At 39.0% G+C, this 17,531-nt stretch overlaps 1 protein-coding gene across 1 annotated transcript; it reads right to left on the bottom strand.

Annotated features, from left to right (window-relative positions):
- Nucleotides 1–738: 738 nt before the first annotated feature.
- Nucleotides 739–17,357, bottom strand: LOC121261686 (acyl-CoA-binding domain-containing protein 4). The gene is made up of 18 exons (XM_041164167.1): nt 16,952–17,357; nt 16,257–16,327; nt 15,530–15,593; nt 15,368–15,439; nt 14,258–14,449; nt 14,092–14,169; nt 13,532–13,642; nt 13,311–13,377; nt 12,878–12,939; nt 12,393–12,532; nt 6,465–6,591; nt 6,269–6,383; nt 5,811–5,899; nt 5,550–5,633; nt 5,277–5,465; nt 2,817–2,972; nt 1,754–1,813; nt 739–1,254 (listed from the first exon to the last, which is right to left on the bottom strand). The coding sequence occupies exons 1-18, from the start codon at nt 17,111–17,113 to the stop codon at nt 1,069–1,071; spliced, it is 2,025 nt and encodes a 674-aa protein (XP_041020101.1). The 5' UTR covers nt 17,114–17,357; the 3' UTR covers nt 739–1,068.
- Nucleotides 17,358–17,531: the final 174 nt, after the last annotated feature.

The raw sequence follows: 17,531 nt of genomic DNA, 5'->3' as shown, positions 1-17,531 counted from the left end.
GGTAGCTTCAACTGTATTTCTCTTTGCTTTCTCGTCTCAATTTCCCCGTCTCTGTCTTCCTCATCTTCTCTATCTCAGCCTCAGCCTCAGCCTCAGTCTCTTACTATCTCCATCTCCTTGTCTCTCCTAGCGTTTCCGTCAATTTGGAATTGTGTTAGTTTTGATTAGGGTTGAAATTAAATTAATTTTGAATGAACTTGGAATTTGAATTGGCCGAAACTGATTTGGGTTTTGAATTCAAAACCCCAATCCAATTTAAGGTTTCAAATTCGAAACAATCCAATTAGATTATAGAGTGGTAGGAAAGATGTTTTAAAAAAAGGCAAAGTCTAAGAGCATTAAAATTTAGTCTACAAATTGACCTAACTTCAAAATTATTTTACAATATGTTTAGTTTTTGCACTGCTATTTGATTTTTTTTCTTTATTTATTGAATGGGGTATATAAAAAGAAATAGCATATATGACAAATTAGATTATTTGAGCAATATGATTATATAAAAAAAAAAAAATCGATCATATGAAAAATTAGATTACGTTCCTAGGCACTAGCTATTCAGATTCCTAAAAACTAGAGCCGTTCCCATCCCCTACAAAATGACAATAAAATTTATGTATGGAATGAGGTGTATACAGAAGGTGTGCGCGTGAGCATTTGTAAATGAACATTTACAGAAAGCCTCTGAAAATAAGTTTTTCAAGGGGCAGCAAAATTATAATAAACAATGGAAATCTCTACTTCACTCAAATAATACATTTTACTTCGAATACAAACTCCAGCAAAATTTTGGTTACAAGCAAAATATTACACTTAACAGTCCAATTCAAAAAAAAAAAAACTAGATGATTGAATTACAGTAAATGCATTCATGAAACAAAGGGGATTTGCTTCTGACCAACAAAAACCTGATATATTATTTCCGTCACAGGAAATAAAATGTTATCTTTTCTGGGTGACGGAAGAAAAAACATAAAAAAAAAATGAAAATATGATTATATGAGAAAGAAGTATCGATCAATAGGAACCAAATCTTGCAATCACTAATTGGACTAAAGCTTAAGCAAATTTTCAGGCATCGGCCTTTTGGCCAGGAGGGGCTCCAGCAAGCCAACCCCACACCCCACCAGAGCCCTGCCTCTGTTTTGCATTCAAGGCAGCTTGTTCGGATGCAGCCTTTTGTCTTTGGAGGAGTTCCAGTTCCTTCTGTAATGTCTCCATTGTTTGGAGCTTCTGCCGTAGTTCTGCAACATCAACCTGTCCGTTCATAGAGTAAATTAGCAGACAATCATATTCCAACATTTTTATTTTTAGCAATGTTATCCTTCATCCTTAGTCTTACTGGTTGATGTGACACATTTGAACCTAAGGAGCCATTTAAAATGTGCCACATTAACCGGTGTGACTAAGGATGATAAAATCAAGGATGAAGACTGAATCTTTTTATACAAGTAAAATGTATTCCAGCAATTGAACCATTCGTTTATATCCCTGAGCTTTTCATGCTCACCACTTACTTCAACAACTGTCACACTTACAATGATCTATTCCACTTAATGATTACATGTTCGAGCTAGAGGCTGTCAACTGGTGAGAACTTTCAATAACATGAAGTGATATCTCGACTTCCAGTCTTCACACATCCATAAGGTGTCTATAATGACATCCGGTCATTTGAATAGCAGAAATCAAGTAATAGAGGTGTCTTCCAATTTAATTAACCAAGTTTAACAGCATGAGATAGAATCATAGATACCTCAAGTTTGAAACATCTTGATTGCTCAGCAGCAAGCTGACCACGAACAGATTGGAGCTCCTACAAGAAAAAATACAAGAAATTAAGGACATATATAGGGAGAAGGGCAAAAATATGCAACATTTTACTGAACATGGGAAATGCACGGTCCACAAAAAGAATTAGCCACGTCAGTTTGCAAGTTCTTTTTGTAATCTTCTTTGTAAATCTAACACTTCTCAATTTGAATTATCAAAGCAAATCTAAGAAATGCAAGCTTTTACTCCTTTTTTTCCTTATGGTAAACACAGCACGCACATATGGGATGGAATTGGTGACATTACCTCAATCCCTTATTTTATCTATATTATTTTTCAATTATAAAAAACTATGGGATTCCTTGTTGCCAGAGCCTTGGTTACCTTAATGAGAAAATAAAGTCAAGAATTATGTCCAACATCAAACCGAATGCCAAGACAAAACTGTAATGTTTTAAAGTTTTTCTCAGCATTTTCCAGCATAATGAGGAAGAGATGTCTGGAAGCAAACATCTGCCTAAAATCTTTAATGGTTTCTAAACAATAAGTCCCATTCATAATTTCATATGAAAGAATTTCCACCACAGCAGTAGCAGAGCTTTTTGTAAAATCCAGCATAGCATGTCAAATCAGGCATCATCAAAGTGGGAATTTATTTAGTTGAAGCAACTTCTCCATCATCTTATCTCTAATAAGAGCAAAACCATCATAAATTAACCCCGCTTCTATCATTTTCCATATTCCCGAGGGACTATATTTTCCTGTCATAAGATCCTCAAGCTGTAAGCTACAAGGAAAAATGTACCCCTATTTTCTTCTCCCCTTAACTTATTCAGAGTCCCATTTCCTTTTTTTGTCCAATACTCACGTCCACAACCAAAAGTTCAAAACAATTGTTTTCTTTGAAATGGCATTTGAAAGATAATAAAAAGTGTTATTCACACTGCATTAAATAGATCTCCAAACAAATTCTGCTTCTGTCAAAGAATACACTAAAAATAAACACAAAGTAATTTTATATTTGTTTTATACATGCAACTTCTTACCTTGTACAGTTCAGTGTTACGATTCTCGGCTTCTGATAACTCTTGCTTTAATTGCAGAGAGTGAATCTTCTCTTTGCTGAATGATGACTCTAATTCTTCTTTCTCTGCCTTGAGGGTTGCCAAAAGATGAATATTGCTTGGCTCACCTTTAGACTTCTGCATGAAGCACAGAAATTGGTTGTGCCAAAAGTGCTAACATGAAAGCATTGCAAGCCATACAAAATTCCCAAGTGCCCCCCCCCCCCCCCCCCCAAAAGAGAGAGAGAGAGAGAGAGAGAGAGGAAGAGTAAGCACAAGTTACATGAATGCGCATAAAGAAACAAAGGTTAAATGGATATTGGGAACAATTTAGGAGTGGCATATGTGTCCTATGCGGAATTAGAACAAGAAACGAAGAGCTGCTGTTCTTGAAAAAATGTATCTTCTGCAGAAAACATCGAGAGTAGATTTGCTATTTTCAGGAGAAATTTTACATGGGTTCTTGCCTATTATTCTTATGTCAATAAAATTTGTTTATAGATGAAGAAAGGAAAATTTCAGAAGAAAATTAAATAATTAATGTACTAAATTATCCGGCATATAACAACCAGGTCATTTAACTGTGGCTCAAAATTGATTTACCATACCTAAGATAGACAAACACTGAGTTTAGTCAAGAAGCACTCTCACAAAATGCAACACAAATATTTCCAATGGAAGCGCTTGTAAATTTATGTGTTACTATTGGTGTTTGTAATCCCTAGGGCTGTGAAAAACGCTAAACTCCGACTTCATTCTGCTTTCTGCTCAAATTACACTCAGCTAATAAATGAGATCCTACATTACTTAAGAATGAGAAGTTCTTGCCCTTTATAGGGATTTCAAGAAGCTCAAATTTAACATTGACTGGTTGTGATACCCCCATTGATAAGGGTAGGTGGTGTATGGGATCCCACATTACTTGGGAAGGAGAAGTTCTTGCTCTTTATAAGGTTCCAATGGGGCTCCAATTGTATCATTGACTAGTCCTTTTGGAGTATAGGCCATGTGGTTTGGGTCTTCCATTGGGGCATTACAAATGGTATCAAAAACTATCCCAACCAGAAATGTGGGACTTGAGCCGTGCCACCTATAATGGACAGGCCTGTCGAGGACGTCGGGAATTTAAGAGGGGTAGATTTTGATACCCCTATATGATATAGATAAGGGTAGTTGGTGTATGGGATCCCACATTGCTTGGGAATGAGAAGTTTTTGTTCTTTATAAGGTTCTAATGGAGCTCCAATTGTATCATTAACTAGTCCTTTTGGAGTATAAGCCATATGGTTTGGGCCTTCCATTAAGGCGTTACACTGGTCCTCTTGGAGTGTAGGCACATATGTGTCTTGGGTTTTCCTTGAATCATTATAAATGATATCAAAGCTAAACCTAACCAGAAATGTGAGACTGAGTCATGCCACCTATGATGAATTGACCTGATGACGATGCCAAGGATTTAAGGGAAGGGGAGATTATAATACTCTTAAATTGAGTATAGGTGGTGATGAATGGGATCCCAAATTGCTTGGAAATGAGAAGTTATTGCCCTTTTAATGATTTGAAGAGTTCTGATGGTAACATTAACCAGTCCTTTTGGAGCATATGCTCAGATGTGGCTTAAATTTTCCTTGGGTGGAAACAGATCGAAGTTAGAATTTTTAGAATTCTGAATCTGAGTTTGAATTCTAAAAGAGTCAATATTGGAGTTTGCAATCCGACAAAACTCTGCAACTTCAACTTTGACTCCGACTATTATTTAAGAAAAGAATAAAATTTACTTGATCTGATAAAATTGTGTCATTCTAAACCAATGATAATTGAGCAGCCTAATTATTAAACCACTTTTATCTATACCTCCAAATCTAGGGTTCCAATGCCTAGACTATTCTTTTGCTTATTATTATCTAAAAAATATGCTTAAAACGACATCATTAACTATCCATCTATTAATCACATTCACATAAACCTAGCTTCATTCTGCAGTTAAAATCTGTGATTTTGTAGTTATATTTGCAGGACTTGCTAAGAATTTGTGGGTGTATTCTGGTTTTCTTGGGATATGTTCTAGGAAGGATTTTTTTTGTAAAATATTTCCTTTAATTAGTTTTTTTTATTCATTGGTATTGAGAAAGCGTGAGAAAAAAAAAACCAGTTCCAAACAATAACTTTGAGACCTCTCTGGCACCGAACATGCGGGCAGAGCTATCTCCGAATTGGAGTAGTCAAGGTCCAAGAATGGTTCTGACTCCAATTAGATTCTGCTCGGAGTTCTGCATCCTGACTCCATCAGAGGCAAGGCACACCCTAAGCCATTCCTGTATTTGCTAAGTGGGATCTCCATGTCAACAGTAAGATTGCAGATAGCATAGCAGCATATTTCCAGTAAACTAAGATAAAAGCCAAAAAATGAACAATATTTCAACATTAACAAGAATTACATACCACAGGCTCTGACTCAGCATTGTCCATAACAATTTCCCTAATTTTCCCTTCTTGGCCTGCGTCAAACTCAGACTCCACATCTCTTGTAGGATTTGTAGCATTGTGCACAGCAGAAACACTGTCTGGGACAGGAGTTTCAATCATCTTTGATTGCAAGGTTGATTTGTGGCTTGGCTTAAGAACATTAACCTAACAGAAAGAAGCAAAATAAAGAAAGAATATGAAGCAAAAGCAGTAGAATAAAACCACTGCTAAGTCAAAGCAACCCTTCACCTCATTGTTGTAACGACCATTATATCCTCCAAAAGATACAAGTATGTCTTCACCATTGTAGGAGCTTACAACCACACCCAAGCCCTGAATAGAAGAAGATTAGATAGTTACCCACAACTTCAGAAAAAACAATATCAAGCTCCAAAAGAGGCTGGGATGACTTTGCTTGAAACCAGCGGAAATTTTTGACAACAGCTTCAAATTATTTGATCAACGCCTTGAAATTAATTGAACAATTAAAGATTCCTGCAAAACAAATACCTCACTGGCAACTGGAACTCGTCCTTGAACGGTAGTAACCACTGACCAAACAAGTGTAGACATGTTAAGGACAACAGTTTCCGAGACTCCTGCAAGAAGTAAATGAGAAAAAAGAAATAGTTAATTGATTGGGAAATATGGAGCACTTCCGCTAAAGTTGTAGTTCATATCCTGTTCAAAAAGAGAGATAATACGACACCACTACATTTCAGACCCAGTAAAAAAATACATGCAATTATCAGGGAGCTGAAAGATCTAAAGCTTATAAGCTCTTCAAAATGCATTTAATGAAATGATTAAGGCCATTCACTTCAAAATCTTATCCCACAGAGTGAATAAATGTCTGCTTAGAATCTGTTTCAAGAATCTAAGTCAACTCAATCAAACTGTGCTCCATGATATTAAATCACATTTCGATCACGATGTATATCCAAATATTAAATTTGTAGGTTGCATACCACTCTTATTGTCACCACCACCAACAATGAACCAATTCTCCCCAACTGTCACACCTGCATGTCCAGCCCGTGGAGTCGGTATCTCACCCTGTTGAGTGGGTCTTGACCATTCCATCTACACAATTGAAATGTGCGAAAGATAACTAACAGTTCCAATGGGGAGCAAGATAGGTTCAGGGGCAGTTGGTTATCTTACAGCTTGCAAATCGAGAACATGCAGATCATTGAAGCAAGTAGCATGAGAACCACCACCAAAAATCAGAAGATAACGCTCAGCATGCACTGCAGCAGCATGATCAGATCTCGGAGAAGGAGACACTCCCCTGCAAAATAATAAATATATGATAAGATAAAAAAAAATTTACCAATATATCTAAATTTATATTCTATTCTATTATATTCTAGAGGACAGTACACAGAATGTAACAATGAAATTATTCATAGTATATACCTAAAAGATAATGTTTCTTCTTTGTCTATTATAAGCCAGCCTTCAAGATAAAGAGTATTTTTTTTATTTTATAAGTAAAATAAGTATTATTAACAAGAATGGGCAACAACTGCCAGTTACAAAAAAGAATGCCCTATTTACGAAGGCACGTTAGAAACTAACAAATCATGAAGTTCCATGCCATTAAAGTCCACAGCAATGGCCCAAGTACAAAGAGTCCTAAAAAAGAAAACTTTTAGCTTCGCCATCGATTTCTCCTTGTCTTCAAACGTCCTCTCATTTCGCTCCTGCCACAAGCACCACATGATACAAATAGGAATCATCTTTCAAATCGCTTTGATCTGGTGCACACCTCGGATTGTTTATGCCAATATATCCACCACAGATTCCGGCATAACCCATGCTAGATCCATCCTTTTAAACACCTCATTCCAGAGTGTCCTGGCTGCCTCACAATGTAAAAGTAAATGGTTCACCGACTCACCCCCTCCTTTACACATACAACACCAATCTGCAATGATTATCCTCCTCTTTCTCAAATTATCTGTAGTACGAATCTTGCCTAATGCCGCTGTCCACAAAAAGAAAGAAGCTTTGAGAGGGGCCTTGTGTCGCCAGAGCCGTCTCCAGGGAAACTGTGCCTCTGACACTTGTGCAAGGACCTTATAAAAGGAACGAACAGTGAAAACCCCTTTCCCTGCAGGGATCCACCACAGACCATCTTCATGCTGGTTATTTGGACGATAAGAATACATAAAACTATAAAACTCTGCAAAAGTCTCCGTCTCTCCCAATCCTGTGCCGCCCGGTTGAAATTGATATTCCAGTGAAAACCCCTTCCTGAGATTCCCATAACCTCCGCCATTGTAGCATCTTTGGCACTTGCTAATAGGAATAGACTAGGAAACAACTCTTGAAGAGCACTGTTACCACACCAAGCATCCTTCCAAAATCTGATCCTGGCACCTGTACCCACCTGAAACCGAGTGTGTCGATGAAATACCTCCCACCCTTTTCTAATGTGCTTCCATAGCCCCCTACCATGGGCCCCTCTCACTTCCCTAGTACACCAACCCTCCCCTAAACCACCATATTTATTTTTGATTGCAATTCTCCATAGAGCTTCTGGTTCCTTGATATATCGCCATAGCCATTTACCAAGTAACGCCCGATTAAACAACCGCAAATTTCTAATGCCCAAACCGCCACTAGAAATAGGACGGCACACCTTCTCCCATTTGACAAGATGGAATTTAAATTCTTCTCCTAATCCACCCCACAGAAAATCTCTTTGAAACTTCTCGAGACGACCCGCCACACTTGCCGGAATAGGGAATAAGGATAAGAAGTAAGTGGGTAGATTAGAAAGTGTACTTTTAATCAGAGTAATCCGACCCCCTTTCGACAAGTACATTCTCTTCCACCCTGCCAATTTCCTTTCTATTTTTTCAATTATTGTGTCCCAAATCGAGCGTGCCCTCGAGGCTATACCCAAAGGTAATCCCAGGTACGTCATAGGAAAAGAAGCTATCTTACAACCCAACATGTCCGCCAACTCCCTAATATTCTGCACCTCTCCAGTCGGCACCAACTCGGATTTATCATAGTTCACTTTTAGACCTGACACTGCTTCAAAACACAGTAGACATGCCTTCACAACCCGCAACTGGTCCCGATCAGCTTCACACATAATCAGCGTATCATCTGCGAACAGCAAGTGAGAGATAGTAGTAATATCCCGGTTTGGAGAACCAATTTGGCAACCACTAACAAAACCATTAGCCACCAAAGTCGAGATCATCCTGCTCAGTGCCTCCATCACAATAACAAAAAGTAAAGGAGATAGCGGATCCCCTTGCCTCAAGCCACGAGAACTCTGAAAGAAACCCTCAGGGCTGCCATTAATCAACACAGAGAACCGTACCGTAGAGATACACCATCTAATCCAAGACCTTCACCTTTCACCTTTCACCTTTCACCAAAACCACACCTACCCAATAGATATAGGAGGAAATCCCAATTTACATGGTCGTACGCCTTTTCCATATCCAGTTTACACATAATTCCTGGGTTTCTAGTCTTCAATATGCTATCCAAACATTCATTGGCAATTAGAACCGCATCGAGGATCTGTCTTCCCTTAACAAAAGCATTTTGAGGCTTAGTCACAATCTTTCCCAAAACTCCACTTAAGCGATTGGCAAGCACTTTTGAGATAATCTTGTATACACCATTCACTAAGCTGATAGGCCGAAAATCTGTGATCTCAATAGCCCCAGCCTTTTTAGGTATTAAGGCAAGGAAAGTGGAGTTAAGGCTTTTCTCAAAGTTTCCAAATTTTCCAAATGAGAACAACTCCTGAAACACCTTCAAAATATCTTCTTTAATCACCTCCCAGCATTCTTGGAAAAAGCCCATAGAGAAGCCATTAGGTCCGGTAGCCTTGTCTTTTACCATCTTCCTTACTACATTAAATACCTCTTCCTCGTCAAAAGCCATCTCCACCCTGGCAACATCCCTTGGTTCAAGAATGTTAAACACCAACCCATCAAGAGTGGGCCTCCGCCCCTCCTGCTCAGTAAAGATCTTCTCAAAAAAATCAACCACGTGATCTTTGATAACCTCTTCTTCTCTACACTTCACCCCCTCAATTTTCAACACCTCAATGATATTGTTTCTTCTATGAGAATTTGCAATGCTATGAAAAAACTTTGTACTCCAATCCCCTTCCTTTAACCACAATGCTCTTGACTTTTGTCGCCAAGACATTTCCTCCTGGAAGATTATCCTTTCAAGATCTGCGACCAACGAAGTTTTCTATGCTTGTTCTTCCTCAATAAGAGGCCTCCCCTCCTGTAGTCTCTCTAACCCCTGTATTTCCATCCACTTGGTATTTTTGTTCTCCTCCACATTGCCGAAAGACTGTTTATTCCATTCTTTTAGATCTCTTTTTAAAAGTTTCAGCTTATTTGCAAAAATAAAGCTGGGTGTACCCTCGAACTGATACGAAATCCACCATTGTTTGACCCTCTCCACAAAACCTTCTGCTTTTAACCACATATTCTCAAACTTAAAATACCGTCTACCACTCTGAATGCCTCCACAATCAAGCAAGATAGGCCAATGATCCGAGTCTAACCGAACCAACCGCTTTCACCATACATCCAGGAAATGGCTTTCCCATTCTAATGAAATTAGGAAACGATCCAAGCGAGTCCATGTATAATTATTAGACCAAGTGGCAGGGCCCCCTGCTAATGGTAGGTCTATCAAATTCAAGTCAAAGATGCACTCTGAGAACTCTAAGCTTGATGGCCTCAATCTTCTATTTCCAAAACTTTCACTTTGGAAACGAGCAACATTGAAATCACCCCCAATACACCAAGGAAGCTCCCACCAACAGTGAACCCCAGCTAGCTCATCCCACAATAATCTTCTATACAAGTCTAAATTGGGCCCATAAACACCAGCAAAAGCCCACAAGAAACCATCCGCCACACTTCTAAAAGAGCACGCTACCATATATATCCCTATGTAGTCCTCTACTTTCTCCATCACCCGCCTATCCCACATCATTACAACTCCTCCCGATGTCCCTAAAGAAGCCAAGTACACCCAATCTACATAATTACTGCTCCATAAACTCCTCACAATCCTCCTATTGATTAACTTCAGCTTTATCTCTTGTAAACAAACAATGTCCGTTTTCCACTCACGAAGCAGGTGCCGAATCCGAAGACGCTTTTCTACCTCATTAAGACCACAGACATTCCAAGACACAATTTTTGGCTTCATTTATGAACAACCGGCCCCTTCCCTTTTACCCTACTCTTACTAGAACTACCCTCCGAATTCATCGACCACATCAACCTTTTAAGCTCCCGATTCTTCTTCAAGTCTCCCTTCCTTTTCTGTTGATACCCAGCTTCCATACCAGTTAACAAAGCTATGAACTGCTCTTCATACCCCTCACAATTAATCCCCACAAAATGTTGAATCTCTTTCACCTTATGTAATACCCAGTCTGAAGCTTGATCTGGAAAACAAAAGTTCAGAGTGATTGGATCACTGATATTGTTACTCTGGAAGTTTTGAAAATCTTCCCCCACAGAGAACTCCTCTAGACCCAACTGATCGCACGCCTCAGAGAGGACTAATTCGTCCTCCACCGAGTGCATGAGATCATCGGACTCCTCATCCCCTTCCTCCATCTCAAAGCCCTCAAATGGTCTGACAAATAAATCCGCCGGAGCCAAACCCGTGCCTCCCACAGTTGTCGGCAAATTCTGGGTCGCCTTCGACGAAGGTTCACGCACTTCGATCTCTTTTTGTGCACAGAACGCCGGCGATACCTCGTCGGCGACCTCATCGGCAACCTCTACTGTATCCGTCGGCCGTTTCTGTGCTACCGCCGCCGTCGGTAAGCTTTCTGGCACGAAGCCGAGGCTGGACGTCGCGCCGCTGTGCTGGGTATCGCGTCGTTGGGCTGGATCTTCATTGGGCAGGGAAACGAATCCTCTCCCGCCAGCTTGGGCCGAGCAAGCCCACTGCACTTCCTCCAAACGGCCCGCCCCTTTTCTATTCTCTTTTGTTGGGCCTCCTTCTGGTTTTTACTAGGCCCAGCCCCCCCACTCCTCTTTAGTCCACCCGGTTCTTCAAACCGCCCCTTTTTTAATAATCCTGTATCTTCCTTTTCCTTAAATAACCCAACAAATTCCACAATCTCAGCCATCCCTCTCTGCAGATACCTCAGCTAACCTTGCATCTCCATCAACAGTCTTCGTACCTCCCACGCCTCCTGACAGGCCGCTGATTTTCTGCCATGGGTATGGTTCGAAATTGCTTCTCGACGCCACCTCCCTTGTCCCCTGTCAATAATTGTCGCTCCACCATCCCGTTTCCTCATAGCGTTCGGCAACGACGAGGAGAAGGCCTCCTTATACGACCGTGACTGAAACTTCACTGCCCCCTTCCCATTATTCAATTAACCTACACCATTAACAGAGGCCTCCTTACCACTTTCTAACAATACCTCCCGCATTTTCCTCCAACCCCAACCATTTTTACCTTCTGGGATGCATAGTACATTCCTCCTCCCCCCTGGTTATATTCAGAGACTTCAAGATATCTCCCTCTACGGTTTGTGCAACGTTGAGCAAGAAGACTGCAGTAGCCATCTCTAGTTGCCGAATACACCTCCTTCTTCCCCTCTCTTAAGCTTTCCTCTAGCACCTACCTAAGCCACTACGTTGAAGATGAACCCAATAACACTGCATGCTCCGACTTCCAGCTTCTCTCGGTGACTTTCAATGAATGCTCCACCACCCACTTTTAACAGAATAAAACTCTTGGATTCAATCACCACCTCTATGGGATAACCCATTTTAATCACCATAATACTGAAGAAGCAATTAACGCTTCCCCGTGAACGAGAAGGAACTTTCAGTACGCAACGAGAAAACAAAAGTATGCATGTGTACGGAGAGAAAAAATTTTAGGAGAGAGAAAACGAAAGTATGCTGATTTAATTACAGCAAAGAACAGACTACAGAAAATAGGATTTAATTACAATTACAAATTGTTTTTTGAATGGATGCCATTAACAAATAAAGAGTAACACCCCCATGCCAACAAAAAAGAAACAAAAGAATAAAAAGGCTTGAGATGTCTTACACAGCATCTATTTCATCCCAGGTCATAGTTTCTAGGTCGAGAATATGTAGATCATTTAGGAGAGTTCTCTTTGCATCTTCTCCACCAAAAATCACTAAGCTTGTCCCAAAAAGGGTCACTGACTGACCTCCACGTGATGCCTGTAAAGCATGAGTACAAGGTACATTTACGACACATAAAGGGGCACCATGGTTCAGAACAGTGACCAATTTTAGCTTAAAAGTACCAGTGAGCTCCAAAAGTAATGCCAAACTGAGAAAACTGAGAATTAGAAATATGATTTTATAGATTCTTTAGAGACAATTAATTCCGAAATGGACACGACCATAAACTTCCACCCGTCTTAGGAACATCCAAAAACCATAAGCACGCTCCGGATTCAAGATTTTGAACTCTCCTAATTCAAGATTTTGAACTATGGCAAGGATTCATATATTTGTTGATTGTCAGAGATTTAAAAACACAAGAAAATACCAGATACCTACCGGCGCTTTACCATATGTCTTTAATGTTGACCAAGTGCTAGATTGCAGATCGAATGCCTTCACTGTCATGATAGAGAACAGTAGTTTAGAAATACTACAATGAGGGTAACTGCAGTGCAAGCCAACCATACGATTTCTTTCTCTTTTTTGACTAGGATAGAATAATTAATAAAAAATCATAAAACCTACCATACCATTTCACCGTCAATAATCCTGAGAAGATATATCTCTTTCTACAGGTGAATGGTGTGTAACCAAAAATTTGGGTTAGACATGGGGGAAGATTCCATTTTATTGCAAGACTTTTCTCTTCTCGCACTAAACAATTCTCCAACTTAAAACTTTCCACGATTTTTCCACTTTTCTTGATGTGAAATTTTCTACGGGTGGCAAACTCTGAATATATCAAAGAAGTAAGTAGCAATGAAATTACCCTGTATAGTTTCGGTTGGATCCTTTGTATGTCCAGCAATTGAAAGAAGCTTATTTTCCCATGGTACCTAGAGAATAAAAAACGATATTTTTACCACTAATTAAAATTTTCATCAATGGAAAATATTTTTTTTATCAGTGTTATCAATGGAAAATGTCTGCAGAAGAAAATAGATGTAATGTAAAAGTTCATAAATCTTCATGAAAAGTCTACATACTAACCAAGGAATGACCAGCACAAGGAGAAAATGTCACTGGCGACGATGACTCAAGTGACTCCGCCCCAGTCTTTGCTTCAATCTTTGACCAAGCCCAACTTCTAAAATCCAGGACCTGCATTGCTCCTCAAATTAGGGAAGAAAAATTTGTAATCATATCAATGTAAAAGTAATAAATTTTGAATGTAAAACAAGGACTTCATCTATAAGAAGAAAAAACATTTAAGAAACAAAGTTAAGAATTGCAAAAGCACAGAATTATATGCACAAGTCACCAAGTGATAGCTCCTTTTACTTTTCCCTTTTCGAAAGGAGCAACAATTATCGAAATTTGAAAGAGCATATTCCCTCCCCACCCGCCCCCAAAAATATATATATATATATATATATATAGATAAATTATTAGCACAAACGAGAGTAAGCCAAATATGAATGATGTACAGGAGATAATGAATGAAAATGCAGCACCTAGGCTATAGCTCAAGAGAAAAGATAAAATGGGAGAAGCTATTCTAGATAGCATGAGCTCAACTATGTATGTCTATGTACAGCTAATTTACTTACATGAATATCATTGAGGTAACGACCGTTGTGATTTCCTCCATATATGTACATCTTGTCTTGCACGACTGCTGCACCATGCTGAAAATACGTGCTTTGTTCAGACAAAAGAAGAACAAGAAGAAAATGCCTAGAACCAGTTTATATTACAGAGAAGACATGTATATACCTCATATCGGGCTTTTGGGCGTTGACCAGATATTGGAGGGGCAACCCATTGATCATAGACAGTAACTGAACCAAGGCCTTCCAAGACAACATCTTTATCCTGAGCTTCCGTCAGGCTCCCATTCTCAGTTGGGATAGTCTTTGTCTCAAAAGAATTCCCATTCACAACCACTGGCTCAACTGTTGAATTATGCTATGTACCATTTGTGAAAATTACACAAGAAAAACATATAGTTAGTACGAACGCAATGAAGGGAGAGATTTATAGCCCCCTCATGCAAAACTAAGTATAATGTTAGTTAAGGCTCTCATCAACATGCAATTCAATTACCCAGTTATTCCTCTTTCCCCATCACAATACTAAAAACAGATATTGGAGAAGATCCAAACACTAGGGAGTGAGAACATAAATGAATATACTTACAAAAACGAGAAGATTTTCTTTTTCATTTTGAATGGACCTTATCAAAAGTAAATGAAACACGAATGTATATACATGCCCAACCAACAATTGAGATCTATACATTCACATTTAAACAAAACATCAGAGACAAACTCGGCGGATTAAAATGGATCACCCAGGAGAAGCATGTCTAACTTGTCAATAAACAAAATAAAGCCAGTTGATTAAAAATGGATGACAGAGTGATGTTGATTATGTGATAAAATAACTGAGTAGTGGTGTTGGCAGTGGCGATCGAAGAAGGGTCGCAATCAGGCAATGCCAAGTGTGAAAGCAGTGAGGTTAAGGGTGATGGTGTGGAGAAGGAAGTGGCAGTGGTATGGTAATGGAGGTCTAAGTGAGACATTGTTAATGTGGTACAATGCTTTTTGTGATTTGCTGTGTCTTCGTGGTAGCATCAGTACAAAGGAGAATGGATATTTGCCAAAATATAGAGCCAGCAACAACAGTTGCGGTACTGGTAATATTGTTGGTGTCCATGGGTAGTGACAGCAGAGATATATTGCACTTACTCTAGTTAGTAAGTCATCGATCATGTTCAAATGTAAACATTGAATTCTTAATTGGCACTGAGAAATGAATCCATGGCCAATTTTTAAAAGTAGAACGAGAAGAAACCACAAATATATACAAGTTCTGCATACTCACATTCATTTGGACATCCATTACAGGCTCTGCAACAAAGTTAGATGCTCTTGAATACCAACTTGGATCTTCTTCCTACCCAAAAAGAAAAGAAAACAAAACAATCAGCTAAGCTCCTGCATGAAATTACAGTGGCATGGCCCAGAAAATCTAATTTGCATGGACCTCCAATATTTTCACAAAGAGACGCATTGCTTCGGTGGAAGACATGTTTCCAAGCCCACTCCAGCTGCATAAATAATAAAATCCTTATGCAAATGAAATAAAAAAAGTAGCAAAACAGATAAATGAAACTACATACGTCAAGTAAAAAGGCTAGGAAACCAAGCATCAGATGGCCTAAAATTGCACAAGGATCACATTCCGCATCATACATTGTATGTCACAGCAGTTACCTTTTTCCACATCCCAGAAAACTCCCACCACCCAACTCTCCACAAGAATTAAACACTGGTGTGATTATTTCATAGATTTCTTAATTCTAACAAGCATTGTTTCTATTTTATATTAACATTTCAAACTTCTCCCTCGAGCCATTTTCGGGTTTCCCAACTCTAAGGCTGCAAACTAATTAGTCCCATATATCATGTATTGTAGTATAAGAAGCCTGAAACGAATAAGAATTACAAAATACTTTTCGGCATCTAATTTTCAAACTAAGAACAGCTAATGAAGAATTTACCTAAGAACAGTGCAAAACCTACGCTCTCCTAGCATTATAATAATACTTTCATTTCCACGTCTAGGAAACTTCATTTGAAAAAAAAAAAAAAAGATTTTACACTACAAGAGTGAATATAGTGTTTGCTAGGATAAAAAACAATAAGATGATACTAATCAAAATAATAATAATAATAATCTGACAGAGGAGTTTGAGATTAAGGACACGAACCTCTGCCATTTTGTATACTCAACAACTTTCCAAGAATTAGGCTCCTGTATGTTACAAGGTCCTACTGTAGCCTACAATTGAAATGAAACCAGAAAATTAAGTATTCAGTGACGAGCACACCAAATCAAAGAAACAATTCTTTGTCAAAAACTCTGAAACATTCACCAATCAAATACGCCACACTAACATTAAGCTACTCAATCATCCACACTTAAATTTCCATACAGAATCCCAATTCTCATTCACCGAGTTTCAAATTCTCCCCTCCCCTCTCCCCACTTATTCCGCAGTAGCCAATCACAAGATTCACAACCACAGATCAGCCATTTCCAAGGAGCCGATATCAACCCTAACATCCAGATCTACCTAAAAACTGCGTTCAAACAACGAAACGCAGGCATTTCAACCCCAATTACCAAAATAGATCACGCATAACAGAGACTCAAGCTGCGTATAGCTCCAAAAAACTAACAATCCTAAAAAACCGAATCAAGCGCAGCGTTGCACCAAATACAGCACGCAAATCAAATCAACGCCAAATTGACACGCAATGCACCCAGCAACAATGACATTTTCCGTTGATCTGAACAGAAATCAGAACAGAAAAACCAAAGCGGCGTGCGGTTTAATCGAAACGCACCGGATCGTTGACAAACGGAATAGAGAAAACGAGAATTGGCTTATGGTGGTGGTACCTGTTGATACAAGCCATAAAGGATGGCAGCGGATTCTTTGGAGAACTTGGAGGTGAGTGCCTTGAAGGTGGAGTTAGGGTCGCCATCGAAGCCGGCATAGGAGGCCGCAGCGTAGAAGCGCTCCGGGTATTGGAGCCCAGAGGTTGCCCGAGCCATCGCCATTGGTCTCCCTGTGGTCTGCGCTCAGATCGACGGGTATTTAATAATTGGAAAATATTGCAGCTGGAAAATGCTAAAGAAATTCAGGAACGTGTTTGGAGGTGGATGCCTCTTTGGATTAGATCTCACTCTCTCTCCCCGTTGAGTTTTCGAGCGGAAAACGGGAAAACAATGAAAAGGATTCTTCCAGTTAACCAAAGAAAAAACAAACACAAATGAGAAGTTTGGTACGAATCAAAAAATAAAAAATTAGGGTGGTCTTCGAAACGAAAATATCAATATAAATTATTATAATTTTTTTAAATTTTTATATATAAGAAATAATTTAATTTTTTTATATTTTTAAATAAAAATATTATTTTATTCAATTTTTAATAAAATATCTCATTTTAATTTACCACAAAACGAAACTTTAAACATC

This window comes from Juglans microcarpa x Juglans regia, chromosome 4D (genome assembly GCF_004785595.1).
Source record: "Juglans microcarpa x Juglans regia isolate MS1-56 chromosome 4D, Jm3101_v1.0, whole genome shotgun sequence".
NCBI classification, from domain to species: domain Eukaryota; kingdom Viridiplantae; phylum Streptophyta; class Magnoliopsida; order Fagales; family Juglandaceae; genus Juglans; species Juglans microcarpa x Juglans regia.
The sequence above is the reverse complement of the archived record's forward strand: the minus strand, read 5'-3'. Positions and strand labels throughout refer to the sequence as shown.

Coding starts and splice junctions, on each gene's coding strand:
- LOC121261686 (XM_041164167.1), bottom strand. CDS start 17,113: ATGGCGATGGCTCGGGCAACCTCTGGGCTCCAATACCCGGAGCGCTTC. Junction 13,643..14,091: donor GTTACCTCAATGATATTCAT/GTAAGTAAATTA, acceptor GGAGCAATGCAG/GTCCTGGATTTTAGAAGTTG. Junction 1,255..1,753: donor CAAGATGTTTCAAACTTGAG/GTATCTATGATT, acceptor ATGAACGGACAG/GTTGATGTTGCAGAACTACG.